Source organism: Oncorhynchus gorbuscha, linkage group LG09 (genome assembly GCF_021184085.1).
Source record: "Oncorhynchus gorbuscha isolate QuinsamMale2020 ecotype Even-year linkage group LG09, OgorEven_v1.0, whole genome shotgun sequence".
NCBI lineage: Eukaryota > Metazoa > Chordata > Actinopteri > Salmoniformes > Salmonidae > Oncorhynchus > Oncorhynchus gorbuscha.
In genome coordinates this window covers 21,142,507-21,159,870 of record NC_060181.1, presented here as the reverse complement: position 1 = coordinate 21,159,870, position 17,364 = coordinate 21,142,507, and the positions used below count along the sequence as shown (strand labels likewise).

Sequence of the window (17,364 nt, the reverse complement as noted above, 5' to 3'; positions counted from 1 at the left end):
AGGCCACAAAAGCTCACAGAACGGGACCGCCAAGTGCTGAAGCTCGTAGCTCATAAAACTCGCCTATCATCAACCCTCAGTACCGAGTTCCAAACTGCCTCTGGAAGCAAAGTCAGCACAATAACTGTGTCATTGGAAGCTTCATGGAATGGGTTTGCATGGCCGAGCAGCCACACATAAGCCTAAAATCACCATGCACAATACCAAGCAACGACTGGAGTAGTGTAAAGCTTGCCGCCATTGGACTGTGGAGCAGTGGAAACGCGTTCTCTGGAGTGATGAATCACGCTTCACCTGTAGCTCAGTTGGTAGAGCATGGCGCTTGTAACGCCAGGGTAGTGGGTTCGATTCCCGGGACCACCTATACGTAGAATGTATGCACACATGACTGTAAGTCGCTTTGGATAAAAGCGTCTGCTAAATGGCATATTTATTTTTATTTTATTTTTATCTGCCAGTCTGACGGAGAAATCTGTGTTTGGCGGATGCAAGGAGAACGCTACCTGCCCCAATGCACAGTGCCAACTGTAAAGTTTGGTGGAGGAGGAATAAGGGTCTGGGGCTGTTTTTCATGGTTTTGGCTAGGCAGCTTAGTTCCACTGAAGGGAAATCTTTACACAATACAGTGACATTATAGGCTATTTTGTTTTTCCACATTTGTAGCAACAGTTTGGAGAAGGTCATTTCCTGTTTCCGCATGACAATGCCCCTCGTGTACAAAGTGAGATCCCGTACAGAAATGGTTTGTCGAGATCGGTGTGGAAGAACTTGACTGGCCTGCATAGAGCCCTGACCTCAACCCCATTGAACACCTTTGGGATGAATTGGAACGCTGACTGTGAGCCAGGCCTAATTGCCCAACATTAGTACCCGACCTCACGAATGCTCTTGAGGCTGAATGGAAGCAAGTCCCTGCAGCAATGTTTTAACATCTAGTGGAAAGCCTTCCCAGAAGAGTGGAGGCTGTAATAGCAGCAAATGGGGGACTAACTCAATATTAATACCCATGGTTTTGGAATGAGATGTTTGACAAGCATGTGCCCACATACTTTTGGTGATGTAATGTATCTACCTCTATCGATCCAGTATCTGTCATGTTTGTCATTTATTGTCATGTCTTGTCCCTGTGCTCCCCATGCTATTCGTTTCCCTCTGCTGGTCTTGTTTGGTTCTTTCCCTCCTTCTATCCCTCTCTCTCCCCCTCCCTCTCTCACTCTCTCGCTCTCTCTTCTCTCTGTCGTTCCGTTCCTGCTCCCAGCTGTTCCTATTCCCCTAATCATCATTTAGTCTTCCCACACCTGTTCCCGATCCTTTCCCCTGATTAGAGTCCCTATTTATTCCTTTGTGATCCGTTCCTGTCCCGTCGGTTCCTTGTATTGTATTCACCATGCTGTGATTGCGTTTCGCCCTGTCCTGTCGTGTTTTTGCCGTGATTGTGTATCACCCTGTCCTGTCGTGTTTTGTGCCTTCATCAGATGCTGCGTGTGAGCAGGTGTCTCAGTCGACTACGGCCTGCGCCTACCCGAAGCGACCTGCAGTCTGTGGCCGCTTCTCCAGTTGTTTCCCCTCTACAAGTCTAGAGGATTTCTGTTATTCCGTTTTGGACTTTAATAAACTCTGTTTCTGTTAAGTCGCTTTTGGGTCCTCTTTCACCTGCATGACAGAAGGAACCGACCAAGGAATGGACCCAGCGACTTCAGACGCTCGTTACACTGCCGTCGAGATCCAAGGAGCCATGCTCGGCAGACACGAGCAGGAATTGTCTGCTGCTCGCCATGCCGTGGAAAACCTGGCTGCTCAGGTTTCCGACCTCTCTGGACAGTTCCAGAGTCTACGTCTCGTGCCACCTGTTACTTCCTGGCCTGCCGAGCCTCCAGAACCTAGGGTTAATAACCCACCTTGCTACTCCGGGCAGCCCACTGAGTGCCGCTCCTTTCTCACGCAGTGTGAGATTGTGTTCTCTCTCCAACCCAACACATACTCTAGAGAGAGCTCGGGTTGCTTACGTCATTTCACTCCTTACTGGCCGGGCTCGAGAATGGGGCACAGCTATCTGGGAGGCAAGGGCTGATTGCTCTAACGAATTCCAGAACTTTAAAGAGGAGATGATTCGGGTTTTTGACCGTTCAGTTTTTGGTGGGGAGGCTTCTAGGGCCCTGGCTTCCTTATGCCAAGGTGAACGGTCCATAACGGATTATTCCATTGAGTTTCGCACTCTTGCTGCCTCTAGTGAGTGGAACGAGCCGGCGCTGCTCGCTCGTTTTCTGGAGGGACTCCACGCAGTGGTTAAGGATGAGATTCTCTCCCGGGAGGTTCCTTCAGATGTGGACTCTTTGATTGCTCTCGCCATCCGCATAGAACGACGGGTAGATCTTCGTCACCGGGCTCGTGGAAGAGAGCTCGCATCAACGGTGTTTCCCTGCTCCGCATCGCAACCATCTCCCCCTCTGGCTTTGAGACTGAGCCCATGCAGCTGGGAGGGATTCGCATCTCGAATAAGGAGAGGGAACGGAGGATCACCAACCGCCTGTGCCTCTATTGCGGAGTTGCTGGACATTTTGTTAATTCATGTCCAGTAAAAGCCAGAGCTCATCTGTAAGCGGAGGGCTACAGGTGAGCGCAACTACTCAAGTCTCTCCATCAAAGTCCTGTACTACTTTGTCGGTCCACCTACGCTGGACCGGTTCGGGTGCTACATGTAGTGCCTTGATAGACTCTGGGGCTGAGGGTTGTTTCATGGACGAAGCATGGGTTCGGAAACATGACATTCCTTTCAGAGAGTTAGATAAGCCTACGCCCATGTTCGCCTTAGATGGTAGTCATCTTCCCAGTATCAGATTTGAGACACTACCTTTAACCCTCACAGTATCTGGTAACCACAGTGAGACTATTTCTTTTTTGATTTTCCGTTCACCGTTTACACCTGTTGTTTTGGGTCATCCCTGGCTAGTATGTCATAATCCTTCTATTAATTGGTCTAGTAATTCTATCCTATCCTGGAACGTTTCTTGTCATGTGAAGTGTTTAATGTCTGCCATCCCTCCCGTTTCTTCTGTCCCTACTTCTCAGGAGGAACCTGGCGATTTGACAGGAGTGCCGGAGGAATATCATGATCTGCGCACGGTCTTCAGTCGGTCCCGAGCCAACTCCCTTCCTCCTCACCGGTCGTATGATTGTAGTATTGATCTCCTTCCGGGGACCACTCCTCCTCGAGGTAGACTATACTCTCTGTCGGCTCCCGAACGTAAGGCTCTCGAGGATTATTTGTCTGTGTCTCTTGACGCCGGTACCATAGTGCCTTCTTCCTCTCCGGCCGGGGCGGGGTTCTTTTTGTTAAGAAGAAGGACGGTACTCTGCGCCCCTGCGTGGATTATCGAGGGCTGAATGACATAACGGTTAAGAATCGTTATCCGCTTCCCCTTATGTCATCAGCCTTCGAGATTCTGCAGGGAGCCAGGTGCTTTACTAAGTTGGACCTTCGTAACGCTTACCATCTCGTGCGCATCAGAGAGGGGGACGAGTGGAAAACGGCGTTTAACACTCCGTTAGGGCATTTTGAGTACCGGGTTCTGCCGTTCGGTCTCGCCAATGCGCCAGCTGTTTTTCAGGCATTAGTTAATGATGTTCTGAGAGACATGCTGAACATTTTTGTTTTTGTCTATCTTGACGATATCCTGATTTTTCTCCGTCACTCGAGATTCATGTTCAGCACGTTCGACGTGTTCTACAGCGCCTTTTAGAGAATTGTCTCTACGTAAAGGCTGAGAAGTGCTCTTTTCATGTCTCCTCCGTTACTTTTCTCGGTTCCGTTATTTCCGCTGAAGGCATTCAGATGGATTCCGCTAAGGTCCAAGCTGTCAGTGATTGGCCCGTTCCAAGGTCACGTGTCGAGTTGCAGCGCTTTTAGGTTTCGCTAATTTCTATCGGCGTTTCATTCGTAATTTCGGTCAAGTTGCTGCCCCTCTCACAGCTCTTACTTCTGTCAAGACGTGTTTTAAGTGGTCCGGTTCCGCCCAGGGAGCTTTTGATCTTCTAAAAGAACGTTTTACGTCCGCTCCTATCCTCGTTACTCCTGACGTCACTAGACAATTCATTGTCGAGGTTGACGCTTCAGAGGTAGGCGTGGGAGCCATTCTATCCCAGCGCTTCCAGTCTGACGATAAGGTTCATCCTTGCGCTTATTTTTCTCATCGCCTGTCGCCATCTGAGCGCAACTATGATGTGGGTAACCGTGAACTGCTCGCCATCCGCTTAGCCCTAGGCGAATGGCGACAGTGGTTGGAGGGGGCGACCGTTCCTTTTGTCGTTTGGACAGACCATAAGAACCTTGAGTACATCCGTTCTGCCAAACGACTTAATGCCCGTCAAGCTCGTTGGGCGTTGTTTTTCGCTCGTTTCGAGTTTGTGATTTCTTACCGTCCGGGTAGCAAGAACACCAAGCCTGATGCCTTATCCCGTCTGTTTAGTTCTTCTGTGGCTTCTACTGATCCCGAGGGGATTCTTCCTTATGGGCGTGTTGTCGGGTTAACAGTCTGGGGAATTGAAAGACAGGTTAAGCAAGCACTCACGCACACTGCGTCGCCGCGCGCTTGTCCTAGTAACCTCCTTTTCGTTCCTGTTTCCACTCGTCTGGCTGTTCTTCAGTGGGCTCACTCTGCCAAGTTAGCGGGTCATCCCGGTGTTCGAGGCACTCTTGCGTCTATTCGCCAGCGCTTTTGGTGGCCGACTCAGGAGCGTGACACGCGCCGTTTCGTGGCTGCTTGTTCGGACTGCGCGCAGACTAAGTCAGGTAACTCTCCTCCTGCCGGTCGTCTCAGACCGCTCCCCATTCCTTCTCGACCATGGTCTCACATTGCCTTAGACTTCATTACCGGTCTGCCTTTGTCTGCGGGGAAGACTGTGATTCTGACGGTTGTCGATAGGTTCTCTAAGGCGGCACATTTCATTCCCTCGCTAAACTTCCTTCCGCTAAGGAGACGGCACAAATCATTATTGAGAATGTATTCAGAATTCATGGCCTCCCGTTAGACGCCGTTTCAGACAGAGGCCCGCAATTCACGTCACAGTTTTGGAGGGAGTTCTGTCGTTTGATTGGTGCGTCCGTCAGTCTCTCTTCCGGGTTTCATCCCCAGTCTAACGGTCAAGCAGAGAGGGCCAATCAGACGATTGGTCGCATACTACGCAGCCTTTCTTTCAGAAACCCTGCGTCTTGGGCAGAACAGCTCCCCTGGGCAGAATACGCTCTTCGCTTCCTTCGTCTGCTACCGGGTTATCTCCGTTTCAGAGTAGTCTGGGTTACCAGCCTCCTCTGTTCTCATCCCAGCTTGCCGAGTCCAGCGTTCCCTCCGCTCAAGCGTTTGTCCAACGTTGTGAGCGCACCTGGAGGAGGGTGAGGTCTGCACTTTGCCGTTACAGGGCACAGACGGTGAGAGCCGCCAATAAACGCAGGATTAAGAGTCCAAGGTATTGTTGCGGCCAGAGAGTGTGGCTTTCCACTCGCAACCTTCCTCTTACGACAGCTTCTCGTAAGTTGACTCCGCGGTTCATTGGTCCGTTCCGTGTCTCCCAGGTCGTCAATCCTGTCGCTGTGCGACTGCTTCTTCCGCGACATCTTCGTCGCGTCCATCCTGTCTTCCATGTCTCCTGTGTTAAGCCCTTTCTTCGCACCCCCGTTCGTCTTCCCTCCCCCCTCCCGTCCTTGTCGAGAGCGCACCTATTTACAAGGTACATAAGATTATGGACATGCGTTCTCGGGGACGGGGTCACCAATACCTAGTGGATTGGGAGGGTTACGGTCCTGAGGAGAGGAGTTGGGTTCCGTCTCGGGACGTGCTGGACCGTTCGCTCATCGATGATTTCCTCCGTTGCCGCCAGGATTCCTCCTCGAGTGCGCCAGGAGGCGCTCGGTGAGTGGGGGTACTGTCATGTTTGTCATTTATTGTCATGTCTTGTCCCTGTGCTCCCCATGCTATTCGTTTCCCTCTGCTGGTCTTGTTTGGTTCTTTCCCTCCTTCTATCCCTCTCTCTCCCCCTCCCTCTCTCACTCTCTCGCTCTCTCTTCTCTCTGTCGTTCCGTTCCTGCTCCCAGCTGTTCCTATTCCCCTAATCATCATTTAGTCTTCCCACACCTGTTCCCGATCCTTTCCCCTGATTAGAGTCCCTATTTATTCCTTTGTGATCCGTTCCTGTCCCGTCGGTTCCTTGTATTGTATTCACCATGCTGTGATTGCGTTTCGCCCTGTCCTGTCGTGTTTTTGCCGTGATTGTGTATCACCCTGTCCTGTCGTGTTTTGTGCCTTCATCAGATGCTGCGTGTGAGCAGGTGTCTCAGTCGACTACGGCCTGCGCCTACCCGAAGCGACCTGCAGTCTGTGGCCGCTTCTCCAGTTGTTTCCCCTCTACAAGTCTAGAGGATTTCTGTTATTCCGTTTTGGACTTTAATAAACTCTGTTTCTGTTAAGTCGCTTTTGGGTCCTCTTTCACCTGCATGACAGTATCACTGCACATTGTAAATATTGTATTGGAACTGACTGTGAACTGACCCTGTATACAGCTTACCCACTTTATTGTGTTCTTCTTATTTCTTATTTTTATAGCTTGTGTGTTTTTGTTCTACCTTGTTATTTTTTGTATTGTAATTGATTACTGCATTGTTGGGGTCGGAGTTTGCATTTCACTGTACTTGTGCATTAAAACTTCAAACTAGATAGAGGGGAGTGCTGGAGAGAGAGAGCGAGAGTGAAGAGAGAGGAGCGAAAATGGAGAGGGAAATAGCAGAGAGTTTGTGTGTGTGTGTGTGTGTGTGTATGAGACAGAGAGCGATAGAATGATAGAGCGAGAGAAAGAGAAAAGCCATGTGACTCAGATCATCTCAGCGTGGTCTCTGCTCCCTGTCTTTACTGTGAAGAGATGAGAAGACATTATACTTCAGATAGTCTTCTACGGTTCACCACCAAAGCCGGAAGAAAGAGCAAAACACCGATACACTGATCTCCTCTGTTAAAGGCCTACCGTCCGTGTTCCAAATGGCACCCTGTTCCCTACATAGTGCACTTCTTGTGAGCGTTTGGGATGCACATTCAGTCATTGGTTAACCTTTTACTGCAATGGGCTAAATCAGGGTCACACAGAGTGTTTCTTGGTAGTCTTAAACAAATCTACTATAAAACAAAAGTATACACCTCACACACATGGTTATGAGCTTAAAAAAAGAAGACCCCTGTACCATGTCAAATACAGTTTTGAGTTTTACATCCCAATAGTGAGGTAGCCTGGCGGATAGGAGCGTTGGGCCAGTAACCAAAAATCCTGGATTTAAATGCAGAAAGACACATTTGACTAGATATCCCCATTCCATTCCCTTTATATACATTACAGACTGAAATATAACAAAATCGTTTGGCATAGAAACCCTGGACATTCAGCGTAGAAAAATCAAACATTTAATTAATTAGGAAATTAGGAAAAAATATGAATAACATTCCACCTATGTGGCCACTAGGTCATTTGACTGCAGGAAATGGCTACAAGAGTGGCGAGCCATGACTCAACCCCCCCCGTTGTGGTTCACCAACCCACCCTGTTAATCTTAGCCTACAATGCCATGATTGTCAGGCCTGCCGAGTTTGTGGGAAAATACAGAATCAGATTCTGAAAGACCTCGGGAAGAAATTCCTGTCTTGTTTCAGTGGCTATTGGGGAAGAATGGGAGGTCCTCATTGAATTCATTGTACTGAAATGTAAGTAAATACAGTATGTTAATATCATAGAGTGCATTCGATTATGTTTATAACCGTGTTATCATATCCAGGTAAACAGAAAAATCTCCTCCATCAACATAATCTACTACTATCTAAATGTGATGATGATCATGGTTTCATTGACTTGGAAATGAGCCAACTGAATTATCTAGGCCAAGCTTGTCTTGTGTAAGCAAACGTCATCATCATTGGGGGGGAAAAGATTCCATGAGTTATCCTTCTTTTTCCATCAGAGTTCTTCCTCGTTTTCTTGGGATCAAAGTCAAACGAGTCAAAAGGTTAAAAGCTGGTGTAAATACAGGGGAAAACCCTGCTGAAGAGCTGGTCATTTATTGATTGGCAGGTACTTATATACATATAGCTTTACCTTCATATTTAATGTGGTGTATAAATTATGGAGGACAGTTTGATTTATGCAGATGATGCACCGCAACTGTTATATGCATCAACTGACATGAGTGGTGTGCATGTGTGTGCATGTGTGTGCATGGTGCGTGCATGTGTGTTTGTGTGTGTGTGTGTGTGTGTGTGTGCATGTGGCAACGAGTTACAATCACTCTCAATAAAGTACCTTGACAATTTCAGAGGCGTATTTCCTTCGAAGGCCCAAGAGGAAAAACAAGTTCCTTCACATCGTTGTTCCCAGTCCAAAGTAATGATGGTGGTGTTCTATAACAGGCCGAACACCTCCCTACTGGTTATCTTGCTTCCAGTGTAGAGCACACAGCAGAAACATTTTGCAGAGACATGCAGATTGTCCCAAATTGGTACTCTATTCCTGATTTATTGCACTGCTTTTGACCAGGGTCACCAACAATGGTTTAGTGCACTACTTTTGACCAGGGTCACCAACAATGATTTATTGCACTGCTTTTGACCAGGGTCACCAACAATGATTTAGTGCACTACTTTTGACCAGGGTCACCAACAATGGTTTAGTGCACTACTTTGACCAGGGTCACCAACAATGATTTAGTGCACTACTTTGACCAGGGTCACCAACAATGATTTAGTGCACTACTTTGACCAGGGTCACCAACAATGATTTAGTGCACTACTTTGACCAGGGTCACCAACAATGATTTAGTGCACTACTTTGACCAGGGTCACCAACAATGATTTAGTGCACTACTTTGACCAGGGTCACCAACAATGAGCCTTGAGGTCACACTCACACATTTGACTTTCCTAACTAACACTGACTTTACAGATAAGTGCTTTATTGAGGAACAATGTGCTTCCTACGACGCAGATATGTGGATGTCTCACCATGAAGAAGCCACAGTGATGCCGAAACGTTGGTGGTTTACTCGATAAATTACTGGGAGCTTGTATATAGAGTGTGCGACTCTATTTATTTATTTTTACGTCTCTCCTAGCTACCTTATGATGAATATACTAAGTGGCATTGGATAAGAGCGCCTGCTAAATGACTAATATCTTTCAAATGTAAAAAGTCAGTAGAACACAATAAACACACATTGACAGAGAATAAATTATATTGAAGGTGGACATTTCAGGACAAGACAGAGTTCCATCCCACCGCTTTTAAATGTACACTGTGCTCATTTCCATAGCGCAGTGGTGGTGGGGTATACTGTACACAACATACTGCCTCTTTGGTTTTAACTGTTATGTTATACCTCTAACAGCATGGTTATGGCTCTGGTTCATACTCCCCCCCCCCCATCCTCTCCCCAGATGAACTATTATTTTACAGGGAGATGGCAGTTGTTTAACCTGGCCAGAGAACACAACCTGGCCAGAGAACACAACCTGGCCAGAGAACACAACCTGGCCAGAGAACACAACCTGGCCAGAGAACACAACCTGGCCAGAGAACACAACCTGGCCAGAGAACACAACCTGGCCAGAGAACACAACCTGGCCAGAGAACACAACCTGGAGAGCCGAACAGTGCATGCAAACAGCAGGACAGGACACATTACATCTAAGTGTGGGGTATAAATATAGACACTGCTGGCATTATGGGGAGGTGGAATTCAGCAGTGTGGGGCAGTCTGCTGCATTCTGTGAAATATAAAGTGTGTGTGAAATTAATGAAGCAGTTTACTGAAATAACCTACATCTAAAATGATTTGAAAAAACTGCTGCATTCATTTCAGATACACTTTCAGATTCACGGTTCACGGTGGCTGGGGCACTTGTTCAGGCCAAGGCCTACATATGACTAAACTTACTGCATTATTCAAAAGGTCAAGGTCTTTTGTTGGAGATGAGGGGAAATGAGATCTTCCAAATTGCGCTTGAAAATAATATTTTCCCTCAGAGTTTAAAATTGTAAATCAGTTATAACCTGTTATATGCAGCTGGTGAGATCAAGCATCCCAAATCAATATAGAGAAAAAAAACTGTCCTGAATTTACATAGGGTGTAACAAATCTCTTTCTTTGAAAACTTTGAAGTGGAGAAAAAAGCACAGGGCCCAAGGCGAACTCTTTGTTGTTCAACATGACTAGCATGAGCCCAAATTTTGATTATCCCCTTCCTTGATTACCTTTTGAAGAGGAAACAAGGTATGAGACTCCCTCCTCTGCCTGACGAGGCTTCATTGTACCACTCCACTTATCTCAGAGAGAAGGATCCTTTCACAGTGAGTGAGCGGAGCGATGATGGAAACCACCCCTCTCGGCCCGAGATCGTACACACATACACACCCTCTCGGGTGGGTCGGGGCATCGCTGAGAGTGTAAATCAATCCGGTCTACCGTGGTAACTACCTCAGGTACCATTATCATCCAACAGGGTGGACGGGGACCATGCCGGGAGCAAAGCGAAGATCAGTCACTGTAATTAACAGCTCTGCATCTTTTCATCATCATTATCTTAGAGTCATCTGACTGATGCCTCACACAACAATGACTCCGATGAGAATAAACTGTCTGTTTAAACTCCTGTGGCGTTTTGGCCCCAGAAATGGGCCACAAGGAATATTGCTCAAGCTGCTGCTGAGGTGCACAGTAACGGTTGACAGAATGGAACCAGGGACCGTATGGATCAAGCTTCTCATAGCAGGACTGCTGGTAGGTGGTCCTTTGTAGCTCAGTTAGTAGAGCATGGCACTAGTCATTTTTCTGATTGCCGGGACCACCCATACATAAAATAAAAGTGTCTGCTAAATGGCATATACTATTATGTAGGATCAGTAACATGGCCAGGGGCTGGTCCCGATCCTACATAAAGTGTAGTGGATGTGAGTGGATGTGACTTAGTCTACTTTAGCCTACATGTATTTGCCATTCAGCATCACACCGAAGTATTAGCAAGACAGGAAACCCATGTATGAGCCATCTTGTTCAGGAAAACAACTTCCATAGGTGATTTTGATTTCCAAAAAGCAAGTTGGTTGGTAGCTAATGCTAAACCAAACTGGGGATCCTAAGGGGAACCTGTCCTCTGGCAAAATCACCCATTTTTCTAATATTGTTTCACCCAGAGCTGTGTCTGATGATTTGGTAATTACACCAACCCTTACGGAAGGATAATCCCAAATCACAGCCAAGTCAGTGGCAGAAATTCCATCAGTCTTCATGACCAGTAATTACAAGTAATGGACAAATAATACAGAGCCGGGGAACAGTGTGTAAAAGTAGCTTAACTCGCTTTGTGACAGCTTCACATAGCTTCACATAGCATCACATAGCGTCACATAGCTTCACATAGCCTCACATAGCGCCACATAGCTTCACGTAGCGTCACATAGAGTCACATAGCGTCACATAGCGTCACATAGCTTCACATAGCGTCACATAGTGTCACTTAGCTTCACATAGCGTCACATAGCTTCCCACAGTGAATACCTAGGATAGGATAAGTAATCCCTCTCACCCCCCCCTTAAGTTTTAGATGCACTATTGTAAAGTGACTGTTCCACTGGATGTCATAAGGTGAATGCACCAATTTGTAAGTCGCTCTGGATAAGAGCGTCTGCTAAATGACTTAAATGTAAATGTAAATGTAACAGGGTTAATGACCACGGCCCTCAGCCACATGGCTGTAGTCAAAAGCTACATTCATTTGGATGCTAATCGAATAAAAGGGGCTGTGTAACTTCTGAATGGAAGGCACAGTTAAGGGGAAACACAGTTTTCAGTCAATGAGAGAAACACCATTGAGTTGAAATCAAATACAAAAGCTCAAGTGTCACATGAAAGAGTTAGTCTTGACTTTCTCCGGGAGTAGGCCTGACAGCCAACTGAATTACGCTCATGAGTATGTGAGCTGTGGTGTGGTTTTCGCGTGAGTCACAATCGCTCTGCTTTCAAATGATTCTTCAATGATCAAACAAAGAGATTGTATTGAAGATGTCAGGTGTGAAAACAAGTCAACACGACTACGTGTTCTATCCTGAGGAAAAGAAGAACTGAGATTGCTTTTCATCATGCTGTGTTGTCAGTGACATTTGAGAAGAAGAAAAAACTTACAAAATAAATTGAATGGTTACATCAATAAATCACTTTAAAAGTGGTGTCATGTCAAACATCAACCATCAAGCGGAAGCTTAAGTTGAGGGCAAGTGGGATGATTCATTGATGAATTCAGGCAATGATTTCATGCAGACTGGAAAGGCCTGTGTGAATCCTGTGTGTCTCTCGCCCTATGAGACTCTGGCCTTTGACCTCACTGGAGACGCCCCCTCCTCTCACTGCACACAGACAAGCATACACTCACTCAAGCATACACACACAGACACATGTGCACACACACACTCTCGCAAAAACAAGCACAGGCAAGCATAAGCACACACACTCACACAACACAGCAAAACACACACACATGCACATACACTTCGCTGGAGGGTGGAAACACAAGCCCTGTCTCTGGAGGAATGCTGGCCCCCCTGCCAGTCTGCACAAAGGAATGTGTCGTGTCACACCACACACACTGCAACCGGTTTTCACAACATGACACACAATCATGTTCTCCAGTACTGTCCAGTGAAAATCTCACTTTTAAAAGTTAATATTCTGTTAACTCATACCCAAATAATGTTCTTGACTCATTCTATACTCGTATTGGTGGCCAAAGCATAAATTGAAGAAAAAAAAACACTTCAAAACCCCCACCTCAAACTTGTATCTCAAACAGACCGTTTAAAAAACGCTTGCTATTTCCTCATAGAGGATGCTGTCATCCTCAAGAGGATGAGCTGGCCAATCAGCAGTCTACTGCCATAATCTTTTTAATGACCAGTATACACACACACCATTCCAACACAGAAAATCTGCTTTTTCACATACTTAATTAAAATAAATTGTAAGGAAAAAATGTTCAGTCATATTGTAATTAATTTCTCTGCTGCCAATGACTGGAACGAATTGCAAAAATAGCTGAAGTTGGAGACTTATCTCTCCCTCACTAACTTTAAGCATCAGCTATCTGAGCAGCTTAACGATCGCTTGCAGCTGTACACAGCCCATATGTAAATAGCCCACCCAATCTACCTACCTCATCCCCGTATTGTTTTTATTTACTTTTTTGCTCTTTTGCACACCAGTATTTCTACTTGCACATCATCATCTCCTCATCTATCACTCCAGTGATAATTTGCTAAATTGTATTTACTTCGCTACTATGGCCTATGTATTGCCTTACCTGCTCACGCCATTTGCTCACACTGTATATAGGCTTTTTCTATTGTCTTATTGACTGTACGTATGTTTTTTCCATGTGTAACTCTGTGTTGTTGTTTGTGTCGCACTGCTTTGCTTTATCTTGGCCAGGTCGCAGTTGTAAATGAGAACTTGTTCTCAACTGGCCACCTGGTTAAATAAAGGTGAAATAAAAAAATTATAAGTCATATTTGATAGAAATCTGGACACACTGGACAGTTACTTTAAGCATCCATATTTCCCTCAAGGCCATAGCTATCTGCAGTCAATCTGTAACCCAAGCCTGACACTGAAGCCCCTATATGTACACAGTGCTTGACTTGGTGTAGGAGCTGTCCATTAGTCGGTCCATTCACCGAAATTCACAAATGACATTATGCTATAGAGACCTCTGATTATTCACTGTTAACGTTTCATACACATGTTCAATGACTTCTCCGTAACTTTTAACCACATGACTAATGTTATAGCCTACATGAAAAGTAAGCATTATTGACACTGCAAGGCTGCTGTGTCTGATCCCATGTAGAACTACCACCTCCTGCCATTGTGCCCTTGATCTAGGCACTTAACACCCCACATAGAACTGCACTGATAGCACCATGTTGTCAACATGTGGTCAACCCTCCATCTGTAGAGCTCCTGGTTGTGCAGGCTTGGCCTTTTCAACATTACAACTAAATACTTTATTCCTTCATTCAATAAATCAGAGATCAACGGATAAGATAGGCTACTTCAAAGCAAGGTATTTAACTAGGCATGTTTATATATTAGGCTCAAACATTCATGTTTCAGGGGAGATCTATGCACAGAAAAGTCTTTGTTAATTAGGCTATTCTTAGAACATTTTGTACGTTGTTGCAATTACATGTCTCCTGCTTAATCGAGGGGAATCCCTGCTTTCCAACAGTGCAGATTTATTTAGGCTCTACAGTGCCGGTAGAAAGGCAACAACAAAATGAATGCTTAGTTAGCTTTAGTTAAGTAGCGAGATATCCGCTACATGTTTTGTTTTGAATTGGTGATGTAGTTTGTCTGTCTGTTATTATTTTATACCTGCTGCTTTCAATAGCCTTGTGTTCTCTCTCCTCGGGCAACGGCCCAGTCGCACTGGCAGACACACGCAGCACCACAGACGTGCACTGAAGAGTCATTCTGATAATGACTGACATGTCGTGTTCTCTCCTCGCACGCAGCACCACAGACGTGCACTGAAGAGTCATTCTGATAATGACTGACATGTCGTGTTCTCTCTCCTCAGGCAACGGCCCAGTCGCACTGGCAGACACACCCAGCACCACAGACGTGCACTGAAGAGTCATTCTGATAATGACTGACATGTCGTTCAGCACCACAGGCCCAGTGCACTGAAGAGTCATGAAGAGTCATTCTGATAATGACTGACATGTCGTGTTCTTCTCCTCAGTCGCACTGGCAGACACACGCAGCAACAGCACTGAAGAGTCCTGATAATGACTGACATGCGTGTTCTCTCTCCTGGCAGACACACGCAGCACCACAGACGTGCACTGAAGAGTCATTCTGATAATGATTTCCTAATTTCCATGACGTTTCATGACCTTACAAACCCTCATTTAACAATTTGGAGCAGCGCATCATGACATTCAGGCTGGCACATTTTCAATCTCCACAATCTCAAACAGCCTACTGTCATTCACAGATTCACAAACTAGAGGCAAATTAATTTGAACAAAACTGAATCAGGAAATGAATGCCCATCCCCATTGCTATTCAATGAAGATCCCGCCTTCATTCCACTTTGATCAACCTTTTCTGCCTCAGCGTGTGAGAAACCAGTCTAAAACATCTTTACAGTTAGAATCCCATACCCACCAGTCCATTACTCACAAAAGGCTACATACGAATACATTTAAATAACGGACGTGATCTTTCCTCTTGGAAGCAGTGTTTATTTATAGTGGTCAGCGGTAGGGCTAATGCTAACTTATTAATAGGAAGTTTCATCACTGTGTAAAAGTCACCTTACTGTCACTCTCACTCACCACCTGTTACCACACCGGCTACAGCCACCCAGAAGCACTAAGGCCATAAAAGGCACAACACACTGTCCCTTCTGGCCGGTCAATGCTCCCACACACATGCGCGCACACGCACGCACACACACACACTCCCTTTCTCCCTGTCCCCCAAGACGCTGCCATCAGATAACCCACCCGCAGCAGAACAGAGATAGATAGCTGATCCTCCTCCACGTATGTGGACCAAGGACAGATACCCTGTTGAAAACTTTCACACAAGTTTATGTGGTGAGAACAGTCATTAATTTTCGTAAACAACAATTAAAGTAAAATATGTGGTTATCTTTTCTGTGTTGAAGTGTAAACAAAGGTTTACTGTTGGAGTGAGGCCAATAATGCATTCTCGTCATCTACACCAATGCTTTCTTTTGTTATACCTGCCAACAAACCTGGATACGCTATCAATTTTGACGGAGTAAGCACAATCCATTCCAGAAGCTAATGTTTTAGTGGCTAGCTTCCATTAGCATTAGCTTCATCTGTTCTTATCTGCCTGACGGAGTGGCACTGAGTACTAGGCTATTCCATGGGGCCCAGACCGGGGACATGATTGATGGAACTAATTACTCTGGGAAGCTGCTTTAGGAAACCAACTCTGCAGGAAGGAAGCATAGAATGTACATACTGGAACAATTAAAGGGGGATTCACACTGGTGTGACTTCTCTTCTCTGAGCTGCTAGCTGACATTTGATCTGTTTTTTACATCTCCCTTTGGGGTCTGTCTCTTTTTGAAAAGTCGCTTGTGGGTTTTTTCCCAACATTTTTGCAGTGTTAGCTGAAATGTAGGTGTGGAAAGTTGTTTTGAAAGCGACAGAATGTAGCCAAATCTCAAACAAATACGCCAGGCTCATCAATCTCATTCTCATAACAGACAATCATTTACAATGAAAACTCCTCAGTATTGAACGTTGATCTTTTGCTTGGCGAGGACCTTCAAATCTATCAAAATGACATATCTGTCCCCTTCCTATTCAAATGAGGTTTCTGTGAAGTAAATACTGCTCTGACTCGCCACGTGACAACAGCAACATTACGCACAAAACATGATCAGAATACCGCAAGCTCCTACTTGGTTCCATGTAGGCTACTCAATCCAGAGTGAGAAGAGTTTGGAATGTGGACGGTTCCATCCCAAATGGCACCCCTATTCCCTTTACAGTGGACTACTTTTAGCCTAGTTTAAGTTGCATTGTCACATGCACAAGTACAGATAAATGCTTTACTTTAGCACTCTGCCCAACAGTGCATGGGGTGCCATTTGGGACCCACCCAGCGACTTCGTTACAGACTTCCAGGCCCGCTCTGTTCTTTAGAAGGGATGGGTGGGTATTATCAAGTCTCAATTTACACATTCGACTCACAGAGAAAGGGTAGAAGAAGTAGGAGCTGGGTCATTGTGGACACAACAGGTTCATTTTACCTCAGTGTGCTAGCTACCTTTAAGCCTGGGGCTAAGCTTTCAATAGCCTGTATAATTAATGAAGCTGTGAGTCTGGGACACGGTGTTCTCAGGTGAGAGAGAGAGAGTGTCACGTTCTGACCTTAGTTCCTTTAATATGTCTTTGTGTTAGTTTGGTCAGGGCGTGAGTTGGGGTGGGTTGTCTATGTTCATTTTTCTTTGTGGTATATCTGTATTCGGCCTGGTATGGTTCTCAATCAGAGGCAGCTGTCGATCGTTGTCTCTGTTTGAGAATCATACTTAGGTAGCCTTTTCCCACCTGTGCTTTGTGGGTGATTATTTTCCGTGTCAGGTTTTGTTCCATACGGGACTGTGTCGGTTTTCATTTATTATCTTGTTCCTTTGGTTTTCTGTGTCCAGTGATATTTCATGAAACTATATTATGGACACTTACCACGCTGCGCCTTGGTCCGATCTTGTCTACTCTTCCTCAGGTGACGAGGAGAACCGT

The 17,364-nt window shown here is 45.8% G+C and overlaps 1 protein-coding gene across 7 annotated transcripts in view; it reads right to left on the bottom strand.

Moving 5' to 3' along the window:
- LOC124043265 (alpha-catulin-like) overlaps window positions 1-17,364 on the bottom strand; it is a 142,494-nt gene that overhangs the window by 105,758 nt on the left and 19,372 nt on the right. For 4 of the 7 annotated variants that reach the window (XM_046361651.1, XM_046361653.1, XM_046361652.1 and 1 more), the window contains one exon: window positions 17,308-17,333. The exons of 2 other annotated variants lie outside the window; for them this stretch is intronic. In XM_046361651.1, the coding sequence (XP_046217607.1) occupies window positions 17,308-17,333 (26 nt within the window). Of the gene's footprint in view, window positions 1-17,307; window positions 17,339-17,364 lie in introns of all 7 variants that reach the window. One more of the 7 variants, XM_046361656.1, reaches the window with a different exon arrangement.